Source organism: Centroberyx gerrardi, chromosome 12, assembly GCF_048128805.1.
Source record: "Centroberyx gerrardi isolate f3 chromosome 12, fCenGer3.hap1.cur.20231027, whole genome shotgun sequence".
In the NCBI taxonomy this organism is placed as follows: Eukaryota; Metazoa; Chordata; class Actinopteri; order Beryciformes; family Berycidae; genus Centroberyx; species Centroberyx gerrardi.
The window spans coordinates 1666876-1683946 of record NC_136008.1 but is presented as its reverse complement, the minus strand read 5'-3'; the positions used below and the strand labels follow the sequence as shown (position 1 = coordinate 1683946).

General features: G+C 39.1%; 2 protein-coding genes across 2 annotated transcripts in view; both read left to right on the top strand.

Moving 5' to 3' along the window:
• The window catches only part of LOC139930372 (collagen alpha-6(VI) chain-like), a 34229-nt gene extending 24899 nt beyond the window's left edge, over window positions 1-9330 (top strand). The window contains 5 exon segments of the mRNA XM_078287054.1: window positions 3091-3256; window positions 3814-3922; window positions 4752-4809; window positions 8626-8732; window positions 9199-9330. Coding sequence (XP_078143180.1) covers window positions 3091-3256; window positions 3814-3922; window positions 4752-4809; window positions 8626-8732; window positions 9199-9330 — 572 coding nt within the window.
• Window positions 9331-11388: 2058 nt separating this feature from the next.
• Window positions 11389-16100, top strand: LOC139930364 (uncharacterized). Its single transcript, XM_071923524.2, has 4 exons — window positions 11389-11467; window positions 12944-13091; window positions 15019-15127; window positions 15926-16100. Exons 1-4 carry the CDS (start codon window positions 11389-11391, stop codon window positions 16049-16051), a joined length of 462 nt encoding a protein of 153 aa, XP_071779625.2. The 3' UTR covers window positions 16052-16100.
• The last annotated feature ends 971 nt before the right edge of the window (window positions 16101-17071 follow it).

The window sequence follows — 17071 nt, the reverse complement described above, 5'->3', positions numbered from 1 at the left end:
GTTTAATTTTGGGAATTCAGTGAAATCAGGGTAGAGAAGTAAGTCGCTTGTGCATCATTAACTGCAACACTGCATTTCTTCATTAAATCTTTCATGCACTCATAGTGAACGTGGAGTTTGCAGGCCTGACATATTGACATTAACCACAATAATCTAAAATGTTTTGCAGCCTGTTCTGTTCTGCTGTGTTTAAATTCCACTCCAGGCTTCCCAAAGTTTACTTCTGGAAATTGATTCCCTCCAAAGCGTCCCACCGTCAACCCAGTGAGGGAATCTGTTGTGTTTAGTCCTCTCAGAGAGTCTTATCTCAGCCTAAAAGTCCTTAGCTAGGAGTCCTAGTTTAGTGACTTAGGAAAGTTCTCAGAGCGACTCTGAGCAGGAATGGACAAGAACTTTTATCTTAGTGAGGAGGTGTGGTCGACCCCGTTGCTAGGTGTGATGCTCTCTTTTGATTTTTTGATTTGATTTTTGAACATGAGTATATTACAGATGATGCGGACGTGTGTCCCATCAATACAGAGAAAACTCACTATATCCATAGCTGCTGTTCTGTTGGTGCACGGTGCGACCGGCCGGTGGGAATTAAACAGGCTGCGAAGGAGCTGTGTGTTTGTGTGATTATTCTACTATGTGGCTGCATAAACCTAAATTATCACTGCTGCACTGTTTGCCTGTTGCTAAATATCTTAACATTGTGATAACTTTCATAATAATAATAGCATTCATGCGTCTTTTCTGCGTCTTTCAGCCATTTCCTCCTCTCCTTAAGAAACTCCTCAGCTCCTAAAAGTCCTCTTCTCTACTCTTAACAGTTTTCCACCTTAGGAGCTCTCTTAAGGGCTAAGATGCTTTGTGAATAGCTTTTATCTTCACTAGGATTTAGTCTTACTTTTAAGGGGAAATTCGGAGAAAACGTCAACTCTTAGTACTAGGAAGCTTTGTGGATACGGTCCCTGGCTTCCCAAAGTTTACTTCTGGGAATTGATTCCCTCCAAAGTGTCCCACCGTCACCCCAGTGAGGAAATCTGTTGTGTTTACTGTCCACAGCAGAGCAGGAATAACACTCAGCATGCCAGGTCCCAGAGTGAACTGATACTGTGTCCAAACAGGGCGGAGTGTGTGAAAGACGGGGTTTATAAATGACACAAGCAAAGCAGACCGAACCAGAGGAGAATCCATCATGTTTCCCTTCAAAGTGCTGATCTTCTCAGCGGCCCTCACAGCGCTGCTGGCTGCTGCTGCTGCGGCTCCTTCTTGGTCTGATAGTGGCGGTGGCGGTGAGTCTTCTCTCTGGAAAATTCAATTCATTTTTGGGACGTTGTTTAGGTGTGTTGAGTTAGAAAAAGGTGTTCAGGTACAAAATGAATGCTGACCAGTGATGGAGAAAGTTGCTTTTGAAACTTTTTTTAATTCGTTACGTGATAAATAGTAACTAGTTACTTTACTAAGTTAGTCTTTATTAAAAGTAACACTAAACCAACTAAATCCACACAATCCATATTAGAAAAGCGAGCCTCTAAACGAGCCGTTTGGACTTCCGTAACTTTGTGGCGTCACAAAGGTTCGCTCATTATCATTTCTGTAAGAAATAATAGACTAACAAAGTATTTTTTTCAAAGCGGTCGAGCGGTCGTCATCGTTTATTACCGGAGAGGTTAACCAATCGGAACAGAGGGTCGTTAATATTAATGAGCCTCAAGTCATAAAATAAAACACTGGGAATGTAATGTGTAATGTGAATCATTCAATCAAATTTAACCATTAACCAAAATAAAAGTAACAAAATGCAATTTTGAGAAAGTAACTAATTACATATTTTGAAAAACTAAAGCGATAAGTCACTGAGGTCACTGATGCTGACATACACAGATGCAGTCACATGGTTGTACAGATCTATCACATCTGGGGCCGTATCCACAAAGCTTCCTAGTACTAAGAGTTGGTCCTAGAAAATTCTTAAGAGTGCTGGCGTTTTCTAAGAATTTCCCCTTAAAAGTAAGACTAAATCCTAGTAAAGATAAAAGCTATTCACAAAGCATCTTAGCCCTTAAGAGAGCTCCTAAGGTGGAAAACTGTTAAGAGTAGAGAAGAGGACTTTTAGGAGCTGAGGAGTTTCTTAAGGAGAGGAGGAAATGGCTGAAAGACGCAGAAAAGACGCATTAATGCTATTATTATTATAAAGTCATCACTATGTTAAGATATTAAGCAACAGGCAAACAGTGCAGCAGTGATAATTTAGGTTTATGCAGCCACATAGTAGAATAATCACAAACAATTACAGCTCCTTCACAGACTCATATGCTTGCCAATATAGTCTATAAATTATACTAATACTACTAAATTGTGAGCCATTTTCACCAAATCTTAACATTAATTAATGATTAATTAGTGAAGTATAATAACATTATTGCATAATGTAAGTATTTTCTAAGTATTAAAAAGTACGGTTCGTATGGTTTTCAAAGATTTTGTCCAATGAGCTCTATTTTTATTTTATTTTTGATAGTATAAGCAAACCACACGTTAATATCGAGTAAATTGTGTTTTATCTTGTGTGATTCCTTGTGTGCATTCTGGATGACAAAAAGAGGCGTGTTGATTTTTCTTGATCAACCAATGACAGCGTCCAAAAGAGAGCATCACACCTAGCAACGGGGTCGACCACACCTCCTCACTAAGATAAAAGTTCTTGTCCATTCGTTGCTCAGAGTCGCTCTGAGAACTTTTCACTCCTAAACTAGGACTCCTTGCTAAGGACTTTTAGGCTGAGATAAAACTCTCTGAGAGGACTCAGAATGTTTGTGGATACGGCTCCAGGAGTATAAAACTACCATGTGTGAATGAACCAGACCACTTTACCACAGTGGTACAGTAATTCTTGTCTCCTTCACACACACACACACACACACACACACACACACACACACACACACACACACACACACACACACACACACACACACACACAAGCCATGTCCTTATATCTGAAAATCTGTTTATGTCTGACCTTTGCTGCTCTGTAAAGCACTTTGACACAGACCTGTTAGTTAAACTGTATGACTGAATGTTTATTCTCCACCCACCTGGCAGGCCCCCCCGCCTGTTGCCACGCTGACATAACAGACCCGGAGAAACTGACGAAGCTGTACAATTCAAAAGTTAACACGGCAGAGAGGATGCACCGCTATTTGAACATACCGGGGACCAACATCAGGGTCCACATAGAACCATTATGCCTATACCACGCTGGAGTCCGGTCAGTCCACATACACTGGGTTTAACCCCTCCCACCCTGACTTTCCCCTTAAATTTCCCCTTAAAGAGTAACTAATCCCCACACCCAAATGTGTGGTGAAGCCTGACATCTAATGGTGAAAAGTAGGGTACTGAACTGGCCATCTGCTATTGGCTGGTTTTGTGCCAGGTGATGTCACATTCTATAGAATGCAACAGGTGGTGACATCATCTGGCACAAACACCAGCCGATAGCAGATGGCCAGTTCAGTACCCTACTTTTCACCATTAGATGTCAGGCTTCACCACAAATTTGGGTTTGGGGTTCAGTTACTCTTTAATTGGCTTCAAAGTTAGAAATATAACATGTTTCTCCATACTGTACTTCAGTGCCTCCTCCATATTGTGTATCTGCTGTTCCAACGCTTCACTGAAGCTGCTGATACTGAGAAAAATATTCAAACCAAGACACTGCAACATTACAGCAAATGGAGAAAATCTAGATGTCATGTGCTTCATTTTCTTAAGTAAAATGAAATGAAACACTTTGTCATCTTTAGCCTGTTGTTTTCTTCACAGAGTGACGCTGACTAACGGCGATCAGTGGCTCATCCACAAGGGAGAGGGTTTTGGAATCAGCTCTCAGACGGTGGTGGTCGACGCTCGACACATGAGCCCTCTCTGGACGGTAAGGAGCCAAGAATAAACTGTACAGCACACAGTTTTACCTGTTTACCTGTCGACCCAGAACACCGAGCTGGGGATTCATGCTGAAGTTACATCAGCTGTCGTAGAGTTAAACTGAGATGAATCAGAAGGTTTGGTCTTTCTGCTGGTCATGTAGGGGACAAGTGAAGGGTTTCATTCCAAAACACAATATATCCATTTTGGAAAAAATGTGCTCCCTAAATTTCATCAGTCTATATTTCAAAATCACAGATGATTCTATCCTCAAAAACACATCTGCTTTGTAAGAAAAGGTGTTAAGATGACTAACTTTAATACCAGCCATCTTTTTATTAGAGGAGGTGATATCTCAGTTTGAAACTCAAACTTCAAATGCAGATTTATCCCAACATGAGATCTCCAACACTTACTAAACACTTACTAATAAACACTTACTCTTACAAAATGAAAAGTCAATGTGTTTTGTTACTCAGCCATCAGATCTTTGAAATCTCTGAAATGTATGCATACTTTTGGGGGTTTCTTTTCATTTGCACAAATTATTGAAATTGGAAAGTTTTGTTGTTCCATAATGAGAACTCCACCAAGTGACACCAGCTCTTACAAAATAATTGATAGCACACAAAGCAAATTTTGGCAATTTTGAATGGATGGAAGGTAACTTAAATCCTTGGTTGAGAAAGTAATAGCACTTTTGCAGATCCTCTATATTGTAAAGATATTGTATCATGAACCAAGATAGATAGATAGTATTTTAGAATTATATTGCAGAAGTCTAATATGTAGTAGTTTTTAAATCCATTGCCATTCTTTCTGTTTTCTGTCTGCAGTTTGATAGCTCCAGAGAATTCTATGGGACCAAGACGGTTAGTGACTTTGTTGCAGACGGTGGCGCCGTTTACGTACTCAGGACTGATAACTGTCAACACGCAGCAGATCGAATGATGGGTCGTTAACTTCAGAACTTCATCTGTTCTGTATGTTGTCTGAAAAGTTCAAGTTACAGTTTCAGGAATTGTTTCATCTCTGGTAAATACATAATAAAGGTGAAACCACAGAGAGCTGCTGTGCTTTTTCTTCCACTGGAGACACATGGATAAAAAAAACATGGATATGAAATTCTGGGATGGAAAGTTTTGAGCGGAGCTTTTAAGAAGAGCTGCCAGATAAATGTTGTCAGTGTGTGTTGTCTGTCTGCTGCAGAACACATTTTGGCAGTTTGGGGAATTTCTGGAATTACATCATCCAAACCCAAACAGGAGCTTTCAGGCGGCGTCCTGGTGGCTCAGTGGGCTGAGATGTGTACCATGAAAACGCAATGTCTCCTATCTAGGCTATTAACAAAGTCATTTAACACTAAAGAAGCAACGGAGATGGTACCATGCCCAGGTCTGAAACCAGAGTGGAAAGTATTTAAAACACAATAATCTGTTAGATAGGATCTTATTTGAGAATTTATTAGAGATTCCAGTATTTTTACGAGACAGGATAGGAAATTGGACAGTAGTTATTTAGGTTGCATGGAGAACCTCCTGTAAACAGAGGAAGCACTAGAGCTGTGCATCTCACCATCCAAGCATGATCCGATTTGCATCTCGATATGCAATCAGCAATCTGATGCATCTAGACACTACATTTTAAGCAGCCAACAGATCAATACAATTTGATTCAGCCCTGTCTCGATATGTTTAACGACTGACTGGTTCCCAGAAGAAAGGCTGACTGCCAACCTATTGTATGTAGGCCCTAGACTATGTAGTGGACTTTAAGTTTTCAATAGTCCATATACACAAGGGCGGATATTTCATTTCACTGTTGGGGGGGACAATAAACAGAAAAATTTCTCAAGAACAATTCCTGAAGGGGACATCAAAGGTGCCGCCAAAAGTACTGTTGTATTAAATGTATATAGAGGTCCATTATGAAACATTTCCATAAGCACTTCATTCCTTTCTTATGAAGATTTTATCAAATTGCCTTTGATATTACTGGGGTCTTTCTACTTGGTGTTTCGGTGCACTGAAAAATGATCGGATGTCTGTTTTTCTTTTCTCTGCCATTTTAACTGACCTGGCTGGCTGACAAATAGACACACACACACACACACACACACACACACACACACACACACACACAGCATGCAGGTTATTTACAGTAGTAGGTGAGATGCAACACCCATTAACTGAACTAAAGCTAATATATGCCTAATTAGATTTAGTTTTCCCGAAAAAGCAGATCTCTAATGTTTTGCTGTCAATGTGTAAAAGTCCAGAACGCTATGAAGCCTGCCAGAAACTTACTTATATTTTAACATAATGTTTGTTGTAATTATGTCTTTTTTATTAATTAAGTCTTCATTTATTTCCAAAATTATGAACAAAATAACATAGCGGCAGCCATTTTACATGCAGTAAGAAAAAAATAATATACTTAGAACCTAATTACATAGGGTAAGTTAATCTTAAATATTATATTATAGAAATATTACTGTTACCATCTACAAAAGATAAAGTATTTTGGTATGAAATCCCGCATTTTAATTTAACCAAGTATCCTGTATCATAAATACATGTCTGGCATTTGTAACAAACCAAACCGCTTGAAAATCGGTCGAAAATTCAGCGAGTTATGAGGATTTTAATTGTGGACAGACCTCCTGCCTCCATACACACACATGCATTAGGAGACGCGGCTCCGTGCCAACACGCTGATGCACGAGATTCAACCGCGAGGTAACGGAACAAAATGTAGTCTGATTACAACTGTGAATGTGTTTTATTCTATTGAGTGGTAGAAGTAAAGAAAAATGTCTGACACATCCTTTGTTTTAAGTTAACCTTTGCAAAGTAGCTTCTTACTGGAGGTCTGCCACCACTGACACACTTCCAGAGATCCTCCACACACACTCCTACCGAGGGCTAATGTGTGTGTGTGGGGGTTCGGGGAGGCAGGTAGGCAGTGGACCAAACCACTGTGAGGCGTAAGAGGGGGGGACTCAATCTTTCGAAACTTAAAAACGCATTGTTTTGCGTCTATAATTATCACAAGTGCTTTCAATGCATATTATTATATTATTTAAAATTATATAGTTATATTTACAATGATATATTGAGGGGGACAACTCTCTGTTAGTCCCAGGAAGGGGGGGTCCGGACCCCCCTGTCCCCCCCGTGATTTCCGCCCCTGCATATACAGATTAGTCTTGATTTAAAATGTATATTTAATAAGTACAATACTTCAGCAAAAACTTACTTAAGTAAAAGTAAAATTACTGACTTTAAAAAATAGGCTACTCTTAAAGTACATAAAAAGCTACTCAATTACAGTAAAGAGAGTAAATGTAATTAGTTACTTCCACCCTTGCTATTAAAGTGATTTATACTAACACAACAAAAGAGAAAGAGCGTTGCGGGTTCTTCTGTGTTTCCAGTGGACAAACATGTCTGACAGCTGCTCTTCAGAGTGGGCAATAAACAAAAGTAAGATCCGTCTGAAGATCCAAGATCCAAAGATAGAGGCTTACTTTACATTTTTAATTATTAATCTTTGTTCAGCCATGTAGTCAATATAGGCTTTTTCATTTTTTTCACCTAATCAGAGCCTCTATGCTTTTTATTATGATATTCCGTGCGATCGCCTACTATATCATCGTCAGACAGCTGCCTGCTGTACTACAGAGACACAGACCAACTCTCTGCAGAGACACGTCTCCTCAACAAAATACTCAGAAGACAGTCTACCTTCTAGCCATACCTTTGTGCGCGCTGCTTTGCAGTTTTTGTCCTTGGCTGGCCTCCGTATTGCAGTGGAGGGGAGGAGGGAGAAGAGGCTTTGCTGTTAATGTATTTACAAACGTGTTGCTGTTTTTGTCACCCTCTAGTGGTCAGAAATTTTAACTTATTGCAGTTTTAACATCAATATATCATTATCATATTAATAGTGCTACCTTAGGCTACTGACTGTAAACCAATGAGAGCATGACGGAGAAGATTGTCTCCTCTGTCTCACACCAGTAGTATTGTTAGTTCCAGTGTTTCTCCAAATTTAGTTTGCTCTGGAAGAACAGAAGAAGAACCTCTTCCTGTTTTGTGCCGTAAAGCGATCCAGCAGATTTCCCTCCAGATCCACCAGGTGAGAAACTATGGAGGATGCAGAGTAGAGGCTGATAGAGGCTGACAGGCTTCTGTTTATGGTTATTCTACCAAGGAATGGGTAGGTTACTTAAAAAATGTATTCCATTCCAGTTACTAGTTACCTCATCGACATTGTAATCAGTAACATAATCCAGGGGATTACCCAATCTCAGTAATGTATTCTGATTACTTTCAGTTACTTTTTTAAAATATATTTAAGGTATAAAGATATAAGAAACGGTGAAAAATTACAAAGTTGAAGAAATTTTGCAAACAAACACAAATTTCTTCTGTGCCTCATTTGATAAAGATGTAGAATAGCTGACTTTCTCCTTTCACTTTAGTAATTTTCTCAGACGTAATCCTCTCATGTTCCACAAGTATCACAATATGATACCACAGAATACATAATTAAGGCAACATAACAGAAAACTGTCAATTTTTTTTTGCAGTTAGATTACATAACACATCCCATTACTACCCAACCCTGTCAAAATGAATGTGGTAATGATATACCGATGCTGAAATGAAACACATTTGGCATCTTTAATCAGTTGTTTTCTTCCCAGAGTGACGCTGGCTAACGGCGCTCGGTGGCTCGTCCACAAGGGTCCCGGTTATGGAATCAGCTCTCAGACGGTGGTGGTCGACGCTCGATACATGAGCTCTGCCTGGAGGGTGAGGAGCCAAGAACAAACTGAACATCACACAGCTTTAATACCAGCCATCTTTTTATTTGAGGAGGTGTCAATGTTCTCAAATAGTGGATATCTCAGTTTGAAACTCTTCAAATTGAGATTAATTCCAACATGAGATCTCCAACACTTGGAAAAATAGACAGGCTTACAATATGAAAAGTCAATATTGTGTATCGTTACTCAAACCTCAGGTCCTTCAGTGAGACACATTTCAAACACTGACATTTTAAAGCATGCTTTCGAGGGTTTCTTTTAATTTTCACAAATTATTTGAAGAAAGTGACACCAACTTGTTCTATAAAGGCACTTTTACAGAACAGATCCTCTATATTTTAAAGATATTGAGATATTAAGATAGATAGATAGCATTTTAGGACAGATCTCAATTGCAGGTTTGACATGTAGTAATTTTTCAATCCATTGCCATTCTTCCTGTTTTCTCTCAGCCGCTGTCTGGGGAATCCAAAGACTTCGGAGGGACCAAGACGATTTCTGACTTTGTCGCGGCTGGTGGCTCCAATTACAATTTAATCTCCAATAACTGTCACAAAGCATCACGTCGAATGATGAATCAGTAACTTCAGAACATCTGCATATTACGGCTGAAAGGATATCAACCAATCGCAGCCAGGTTTAAGGTGCATAATTTATTCTATTTTAACACTAGTTAACAGCAAAAATACATCACTCTAAAAGTGTTGGATGCACCATAATCTGATTTATGCAAAATTAATGCACTAATGTTTCTTGATGTTAAAATAATACACATAGCACCTTTAACTGTGACAAGATCTAGAGTGATGACATGTTAGAGAAACAGCAGGAGGAAAACACCACCAAGGCTAGAGAACATTTGAAATAATACATGATAAAGTAGCCAAATGTTCCTCCAAAATACACACAAGTATCGGGTCAACCAGAAATATGTCAGATTACAGAAGCAAGACAGTCAAAATGCTGTTTAATTTTGACTTTAATCTACAATCAGTCTGTAAAACTGCTGCATTTGGTTTGCAAGCAGAGTAAAACAATTAGAAATTTGAAAAAGATAGCCATGCAACAACAATTTCTCTCTGCATCCAATCTGAGAAGTAAATAGAAATAAGAAATAAAAATACCACTGAAAATGTCCCAATTATTTTTTTTAATCTTTTTTTAATCTCTACAATTGTTGTTGTGTTTTTGCATGTGAGTGGTGAGCAGGAGTTCCCCCACACACAGAGAATGGATATGAAATTGTGGGATGGAAAGTTTTGAGCGGAGCTTTTAAGAAGAGCTGCCAGATAAATGTTGTCAGTCTGTGTTGTCTGTCTGCTGCAGAACACATTTTGGCAATTTGGGGAATTTCTGGAATTACATCATCCAAACCCAAACAGGAGCTTTGACCTGTGATCAGGCTCCAGTTTAACCCTGTAAAACACAGCTGGTGAAGCGACTTGTTTTTACAGAACAATGAAAGAGTTTTGTTCCAATGTGCTATAGATTGAGGCGAAATCATGATATTAAATCCATTATTCAGGCGGCGTCCTGGTGGCTCAGTGGGCTGAGATGTGTACCATGTAAACACAACGTCTTGGGTTTGAATCAGACCAGGGACTCTCTCTCTCTCTCTCCCAATCTTTCCTGTCTCTCTCAACTTTGAACTGCCTAATAAATGCAAAAAAAAAAAATGCATTATTCAGTATAAAAATGTAATCCAGATCCAGTTTGTAAAAGTTTGTCGACTGATGAGGATGAAGACACTTTTTTGTTTAAAGTTACCTATAAAGTACTATAATTGTGTGCTATTATTGTTAAGAAGAGATGTCACTTTTTTCAAATGGCAGATCTTATTTTGGAACAAGACTCTCAGTTGTATTAATGTTGTGTGAATAAAAATAACTCTCAAATGAAAGCTTAACATTGTTTTGATCTGAAATTTAAAAATCTGATCGTTAAGTAATCACACATATTACTGCCTCATATATGGCCTCTGAAAAAATAATGTTCAATCTAAAAAAAAGGGAGGGGAGGGAAGTGACCGACGAGGATTGGTTTGGGAGGGAGGATTTTGGTAATCACTGTATTTTCCCTGTCACAAATGCTGTAAACTGAAATTGAAAATGTCAATAAATATATTGTTAAAAAAAAAAAAAAGTAATCACACATATTGACATTAAAGGAAAATCCTCCCTAAACCACTAACTCTGTAATAAAAACAGCACTTTGGTGTAGATATAATGCCTTTTGCTAGACTTTGGAACAAGCCGAGCTGCCAGAGGACCTCAGGCTGCGTCCGGGGGGGTAAAAGGTCAGAGACGGGAGGGGCCAGCCCATGCCTGGCCTTAAAAGTAATTAAAAGAATTATAAAATTAATCCTAAAAGTGACAGGCAGCCAGTGCAAGGATGCTAAAACAGGGGTGATATGGTCACACTTTCAAAATTTAATTCTGGGAATCGATTCTCTCCAAAGCGTCCCACCGTCTCCACAGTGAGGAAACCTGCTGTGTTTACTGTCCACAGCAGAGCAGGAATAACACTCAGCATGCCAGGTCCCAGACTGAACTGATACTGTGTCCAAACAGGGCGGAGCGTGTGACAGACGGGGTTTATAAATGACAACAAGCAAAGCAGACCGAACCAGAGGAGAATCCATCATGTTTCCCTTCAAAACACTCGTCTTCTCAGCGGCCCTCGCAGCGCTGCTGGCTGCTGTGGACTCGTCTTCTGGTGGCGGTGAGTCTTCTCTCTGGAAAATTAACTTCATTTCGGGACGTTGTCTAGTTGTGTTGAGTTAGAGAAAGGTGCTCATGTACAAGTTGAATGCTGACCAGTGTTGGGGAAAGTTGCTTTTGAAACTAAGTAGTTACTTTACAGTTTTTTCTGATTGCTTAGGCACTATCTTTGAAACTATAGGCTATTTTTGCAAAACTCTACACACTAACCACAAAACCTTACACCAAACCAGCAAAACATTATACATCTCTTGCAAAAGTAAACAATTCTTGCAAAACTCTTCAAACTCTTTTAAAACATTGTGTTTTTGCGTCAATACAGTACACACAAACCATCATTTGAATAAGCACACGAAGCACCAACTACGCACTGATAGTATAAATGAAAAACACTTGTGGCTTTTTCTGTGTGCGGGGCATAGCAGTTTGCAATACTGTAAAGTTTTGTCATACATGTAGTAAACACACACACACACAGGTATCCAAATGTGTAAAGTATGGATGTGTATTCCGAACATAACACACTATCAATACAAATAAGGGGGAAAAGTTTTTTGTTTTTTTTCTTACTGTAAGAAAAAAAAAAAAAACTTTTTCCCCTTCTTTGTATGTGTGTTTACTACATGTATGACAAAACGTGTTTACTTTTGCAAGAGATGTATAATGTTTTGCTGGTTTGGTGTAAGGTTTTGTGGTTAGTGTGTAGAGTTTTGCAAAAATAGCCTATAGTTTCAAAGATAGTGCCTAAGCAATCAGAAAAAACTGTAATTCATCACTTGCCCTAAATAGTAACTAGTTACTTTACTAAGTTAGTCTTTATTAAAAGTAACTCAGAGTAGTTTCAAGTTACCCAGTGAAAAACAGCCTTTAAAATCTGTCTTCTGGTGTCATCACTCTTATTGTATATAAATCATCACTGAGTAACAATCTACTGTTATCTGAAGAAAACATCAAGGTTTTACTTCTCTGGTTCCACTGATACACAGTGAACTGGTCAGATCACAGACTGATCCTGTCTGCTCTCAGAATAAACAGCAGGTGGCGCTCACAACACATTGGCAAATACTTTCAATTCAAACCTTCAGCATGACAGTGAAAGGCGATGTTACACTTAACATTTATGTAATTATCCTTCTTCAAGTGATGTGAATATTTCCAGTTCTGAAGTTTCTGGTTTAACCATTCAATCAAATTTCACCATTTGAAAGGAAAATTAAAGAAATGCAAATTTGAGAAAGTAACTAATAACTGATAACATACATTGAAAACCATCTGATCTAGGTGTATAAAACTACCATGTGTGAATGAACCAAACTATGCTTTACCACAGTGGTACAGTAATTCCTGTCTCTCCAGCCTTGTCCTCATATCTGAAAATCTGTTAACGTCTGACCTTTGCTGCTCTGTAAAGCACTTTGACACAGACCTGTTAGTTAAACCGTGTGACTGAACGCGTCCTCTCCTCTCCACCCGGCAGGCGGCTCCGGCTCCTTCAGCTTCGACCTGTCGAACGCGGCGGACCTGAGGCGGCTGTACAACTCTGCGGTGTACCGGGCCGAGCGCATGAAGAGGCCGCTGGAGGGCATGGGCTTCGAGCTGGGACCGCTGAGCCACTCTGGAGTCCGGTCAGTCCGCACCCCGACTTTCCCCTTACATTTCCCCTTAAAGGATAAGTTCAGCGATATCAGACCTACATGTGATGAGTCTCTTCATCCCTGTAGTACTTGGACCCAGAGACAATAGTCAGCTGTCGGTTGAAACAGCGAGCTCTGTTGCCTCTTGCTGCTAACAACGAGTCCAGATGGGGCATGTAGCATTATTAAACCTACAATAAGCGACATCAGACCTTACAACCAATCCTGAAACTAATGTGTGCTATGTGGAGATTTCCTTGAGACATATTACAGTTTTTTCTGATTGCTTAGGCACTATCTTTGAAACTATAGGCTATTTTTGCAAAACTCTACACACTAACCACAAAACCTTACACCAAACCAGCAAAACATTATACATCTCTTGCAAAAGTAAACAATTCTTGCAAAACTCTTCAAACTCTTTTAAAACATTGTGTTTTTGCGTCAACATAAACACACAAACCATCATTTGAATAAGCACACGAAGCACCAACTACGCACTGATAGTATAAATGAAAAACACTTGTGGCTTTTGCTTTTTCTGTGTGCAGGCATAGCAATTTGCAATACTGTAAAGTTTTGTCATACATGTAGTAAACACACATACAAAGAAGGGGAAAAAGTTGTTTTTTTTTTTCTTACAGTAAGAAAAAAACAAAAAACTTTTTCCCCTTATTTGTATTGATGGTGTGTTATGTTCGGAATACACATCCATACTTTACACATTTGGATACCTGTGTGTATGTGTGTTTACGTTACTACATGTATGACAAAACACCTGAAGTTATCCTAATATCAAAAGCATAATTAAATTAATTTACATTGGTGACAATGGAGCTGACAAAACAGTTACATTTGTGTGGAAGCAAAATATTTTTACTTTCACTTTTAGTCAGCATACCTTTTATACTTAAAGTTTACTATTAAAAAAATACTTAAGTGTACTACTTTTTCATAAGAGGTTACAGTTTTGCTAGAAGTGTGTTATGAAATTGCAAACTGAGTGTAAAGCAGTGAGTTGTGCTTACAATTTTGCAAAAAGTGTGTTATAAAATTACAAACTGAGTGTAAAGCAGAGAACGTGCATTCAGTTTGGCACACTTGGTAAATGCATTGGCTACAAGTGTTAATGGTTTCAGAGATAGTGCTTCAAGAATCACTGTTAGTGTTTAAGCATTCAGAAAAAACTGTAATGATATAAACCAATATACACACAGCAGCCAGCTGTGTTGCTGTTTTCACCTCTTTTCTAAAGTTTGTTGTCAAATTCTGGTCCTGAACGAAGCTCCTCCCCCTCCATCCAGGAGCTTTCCAAGTTTTTTAAACTAGCTTGTCTCCTCCCTCGCTGTTTAAAAGTGGAGCTCACCCCCTCCCACTCCTGAACATTTTTTTTGTTAAAATAGTAAACTTGCTACCTGCCTCTTTACAAAGTGAGACTGGTAACCGGCGAGACTTCTCAGTAGGTACGGTTAGCTTAGCTGTTAGCCTTTATGCACGGTGCTTAGTAGTGCAGTGGAGGGAGGGAGAAGTGGCACGCTGCTGCTTATTGATACTGGTTTATTTACAAATGTGTTTTTGTCACCCTCTAGTGGTCAGAAAATTTAGCTTATTGCAGCTTTAACGTCAGTCTATCATTATCATATTAATAGTGCTACCTTAGTCTACTGACTGTAAACCAATGAGAGCATTGTGGAGACAGCTGGTCTCATCATCACCCCCTCCCCGAAGAGCATCAACATGTTGTGAGTTTTCCAGCACAAATGTTTGGTTTAAATGTCTTCCCCATTTTTGCATCATTAACCTCAATGTGGGCATTCCCTTCTTTGTTGTCAGTGTGAGGGCTCTCTCTCTCCTTTCTATATAAAAATGGATGTGGAAATGGTTTATTGGCATCTTTAAACTGTTGTTTTCTTCCCAGAGTGACGCTGGCTGACGGCTCTCGGTGGCTCATTCACAAGGGAGGGAAGTTTGGAATCAGCTCTCAGACGGTGGTGGTCGACGCCCGACACATGAGCTCTGACTGGAGGGTGAGGAGCCAAGAAACTGAACACAGTTTTTTATTGCATAGTTCAAAGTAGAGAGAGGGGGATGATGTGATAAAGGTCCTGGTCCGGATTTGAACCCACAACGTTGCGGTTACATGGTACGCGCCCTAGATCACCGAGCCACCAGGACGCCCCTGACATCAACACAGTTTTACCTGTTTACCTGATGACCTGTTGACCCAGAACATCAGTTAAACTGAGATGAATCAAAAAGTTTCTGGTACTTCTGCTGTTCATGTAGAGGAAAAATGAAAGGTTTCATTCCAAAACGCTTTATATTGGCTTTTTGTGGAAGAGAGACTTTTTGAGATTTATTCCAACGTGAGATCTCCAAAACTTAAAAAATAAACACCTACTGTTACAAAATGAAATGATCATTAACCATCAAATTTTAAGTGTTACACATTTAAAATTCTGAAATGTAAGCATGCTTTTCAGGGTTTCTTTTCATTTGCACAAATTATTGAATTGGAGAGTTTTGTCGTTCCATAATGAGAAATCCACCATTTGAAGACAGTGACAACAACTCTTATAAAATAACTGATAGCATACGATTAAAGCAAATTATGGCACTTTTTAATGAATAGAAGCTAAATTAAGTCCTTGGTTAAAAAAAGAATAGCACTTTTACAGAACGGACACGCTATACTTTCAAGATATTGTATGAACTTCAGATAATAGAAAATAGATTTATAGCATTTTAGGACAGATCCCTTCAATTCGGTCTGACACCTTGTTGTTTTTTAATCTGTTGCCACTCTTTCTGTTTTCTCTCTGCAGGTTGTTGAAACCAAAGATTTCCAAGGGACTAAGAGGGTTACTGACTTTGTTGCAGACGGTGGCGCCGACTACAGTCTCATCTTTGATAACTGTCACTTGGGAGCAGGTCGAATGATGAATAATTAACTTCAGAACTTCATCTGTTCTGTATGTTGTCTGAAAAGTTTAAGTTACAGTTTCAGGAATCGTTTCATCTCTGATAAATACATAATAAAGGTGAAACCACAGAGAGCTGCTGTGCTTTTTCTTCCACTGGAGACTCCAAATACACTGAGTGTTCAAAATATCAAGAAGACACGCTGTTTCCATGAAATGAACAGGCAGTATGCCATTTGGTGCAAGAATGCTGGCTGTTAAAAAATTTAAAATTAAGCAGACTTACTGTATATGGTTTCTCATCTGGCTTCAGTTTGTCAGTCATCTGCATATTACGGCTGAAAGGATATCAGCCAATCACAGCCATGTTTAAGGTGCAATGTGTGATTTTACAGCAGTTGTGGAATTGATGTGATTTCTTCTATTTTAACACCAGAAAACAGTAAAGATACATCGCTCAAACTGTTGGAAGCACCGTCATCTAATTAATGAAGTATTCTTCTACCCCCCCAAACACACACACACACACACACACACACAAAGTTATAAAACCATCACAAACATGGCATCTTATTATTTTTCATAGAGGAGAAAAGAATCTGGTCTTTCCATTTTTACAGATTATACATTCTACAGATCTAGACCTAGATCTAGACTAGACATTCATCAAATAATTCTCAAGAAGACAAAAAAACTTTACTCCTCCAGCTCTTCATCACAGTCTGTCTCAAAGGACTTTACAGAGAGCGAGACGACCTAGATCTAACTGATCAACAATCAATCACAGAATAAAATGATCAACACAGTCTGCAACACAGTAAAACACAAGGAGAGAAAAGAAAGCACAAGACACAAACAGCATGTTGGAGAGAGAGAGCAGGCCGACCGAACTGAGCAGCAGCAGCAGCCTGAGAGCCTCAGTGACAGGACGTCCCGTGCTTTTTGGAGGCCCTAAGCAGTGTTACACACAGTGTCAACAAAGCTAGTAAACGTTTGTTTTCAACAGCAATGATATGAGAAGACTATACAGTTTTATGAGAAGACTATACA

Bases quoted from the DNA above. Each gene is read 5' to 3' on its own strand.
- LOC139930364 (XM_071923524.2), top strand. From the start codon at position 11,389: ATGTTTCCCTTCAAAACACTCGTCTTCTCAGCGGCCCTCGCAGCGCTG. The intron at 13,092-15,018 runs GTCAGTCCGCAC...TTTTCTTCCCAG, and splicing joins CTGAGCCACTCTGGAGTCCG to AGTGACGCTGGCTGACGGCT. The intron at 15,128-15,925 runs GTGAGGAGCCAA...TTCTCTCTGCAG, and splicing joins ACATGAGCTCTGACTGGAGG to GTTGTTGAAACCAAAGATTT.